We start from the raw sequence: 2,098 nt of genomic DNA, 5'->3' as shown, positions 1-2,098 counted from the left end.
TGGTAATCTGAGCAAGGTCTTGGAACCAATCTTCTATGGATATGAAGGGATGACAGTATTCCTAGATCCCATCCTAGATCTATTGCATTAAAATTAATGGAGATTGAACCTAGGAATCTATATATCTTTTAAAGTTCCCTTAGAGATTCTCATGATCTGCCAGTTTCTGGAAATAGTGGACTAGATGACTTCTTGAAGTCCTTTGCAAAACTTCGACCTCGTTTCCTAACCCAGTTGTATTAGAAAAAGTTGTAATAAAGTGTAGTATCTCAGAAGCCATACAATTATTTTGTTTTAATAGTTTATTTTTTATGTACTTTAGGAAATTCACCACAAGAATCAGTTACCACCAAAGCAGGAACAAATCAGACAGGAAGTTCTTTGTCTCATGAGCCAACCCACTTGCTCTCCTCACTTTCCTCATTTCAGCCAAAAATATTTACACAGCTACAGGTAAGCATTCAGTAAAATAGCCAAATTTGAGACCCATCTCTTTATTTCTCAATCTATCTTCTTCTTCTAGAGATTTTAGAGAATTGTTATAGAATGTAATAATCACTGAATAGGTTTTCATTATTAATTTCCTGACCTCTTTGTCTCTTGGTTTAAGATAATTCAAACAGTATGTTTTGAAAAAGTTTGAGGTTGACTATGAATGTAATAAATTTAGTTGTACTACTTTTTCCTTGGTTCTGGTTTCTATCCTTACCTAATATTTATTAGTAACTATACTCATTTTATTTGTTCTAATTTTGTGTCAAAAAATAACATATCTTATGAGAATATCATACATAGTAAATTAAAACGTTTTCATATTACTGTTTTCTGTTTAAAAGGGTTTGCAGTTACAACCAAGGTTCTCCTCTTCTGATGCATCACCAGCTCTGATATCAGTAAATAACCACCCCTCCTCCAGTCCTTCAAGACTTCTGGATTCAACAGGAAGTGCTGTAATGAATAATAATTCTCTACTGCTTAGTCAAAGTCATAGCCTTCAAACAGATACATGCCTAACCCAAAACAATAGTACTGCCTCTACCATGGGTAACCTTCCAGGACCGGATCAAAATCTAGTTGCAATGGATCAGCTAGTTGAAGTTGGAGATGTTGAGGATACGGGGAATCTGGAAGGAAGTGTTCATCGGATTCTGTTGGGAGATGTGCAGACCATTCCAATACAGATTATAGACAACCACCGAGCTCTTAGTAAGTTAAAAATCAACTTAGGATTTTATTTTACCTTTATGGGACTATCACACTATAGATAAAACTATTATTTATACTCAGTGTTCATAATATTATATAAATTAAGCAAAATTATGAGGGGAGAAATTTTATTAGTATGAGTTTAAGAATGTTTAAGCTTTAAAAATTTTTTCTTCTCCTTATTTCTAATTACTTAGTCAATAAATTGAAAATATTTATTCCCTAATTACCTGGTTTTCCATGAAAAATTTGTAGAGATGTGAAATCAGGAAGATCATTTTAGAATGCATGAAAACAATTGATAGGAGCAAATAAACAAGGAAAACTGTTTTAGCACAAAGATTAAAATGGAAAAATTGATGTATGCACATGCACACAAAAATGGAATGAAGTGGGCAGATATAAAGGTTAAAAGGAAGATTTTTGAATTTTAGACTGAAATGTTGTATTCTATGGAAGTTGTAAAGGAACCAGTAAGACTTGGGCCCTTGATTTTAATACAAAAGCTTGTTACCTTCACATTATTATTAAATACTAACTAGTCAAAATAATAGTAAACTCTGTCAACTCCTATTTTATCTAACTTTGTCACTTGTTCTTTTCACACAAATTGTTCTGGATTGGACACTTATGTGGGAAAAGATTTGCAATATACTTTGAAGAGCAAAAATCTTCACAGCAGTTATTCTTAGAATATATAAAATATTGTCCCTCGATCTTAGTCATCATTTTTCTGGGTAAGGAAAACTGAAATTTCTTCTTCCAGAAAAGAATGATTGTCTTTTAAATTTATTGGAAACAGGCCGGGCGCGGTGGCTCACGCCTGTAATCCTAGCACTCTGGGAGGCCGAGGCGGGTGGATCGCTCAAGGTCAGGAGTTCGAGACCAGCCT

The 2,098-nt window shown here is 33.8% G+C and overlaps 1 protein-coding gene across 1 annotated transcript in view; it reads left to right on the top strand.

Moving 5' to 3' along the window:
* The window catches only part of CARF (calcium responsive transcription factor), a 100,387-nt gene that overhangs the window by 40,717 nt on the left and 57,572 nt on the right, over window positions 1-2,098 (top strand). Inside the window, exons 12-13 of the mRNA XM_012655044.1 lie at window positions 323-453; window positions 837-1,206. Coding sequence (XP_012510498.1) covers window positions 323-453; window positions 837-1,206 — 501 coding nt within the window. The remainder of the gene's footprint in view (window positions 1-322; window positions 454-836; window positions 1,207-2,098) is intronic.

This window comes from Propithecus coquereli, unplaced genomic scaffold (assembly GCF_000956105.1).
Source record: "Propithecus coquereli isolate 6110/MARCELLA unplaced genomic scaffold, Pcoq_1.0 Scaffold113, whole genome shotgun sequence".
Taxonomy (NCBI): Eukaryota; Metazoa; Chordata; class Mammalia; order Primates; family Indriidae; genus Propithecus; species Propithecus coquereli.
Note: the sequence above shows the minus strand (reverse complement) of the source record. Positions and strands in the feature narration are given on the sequence as shown.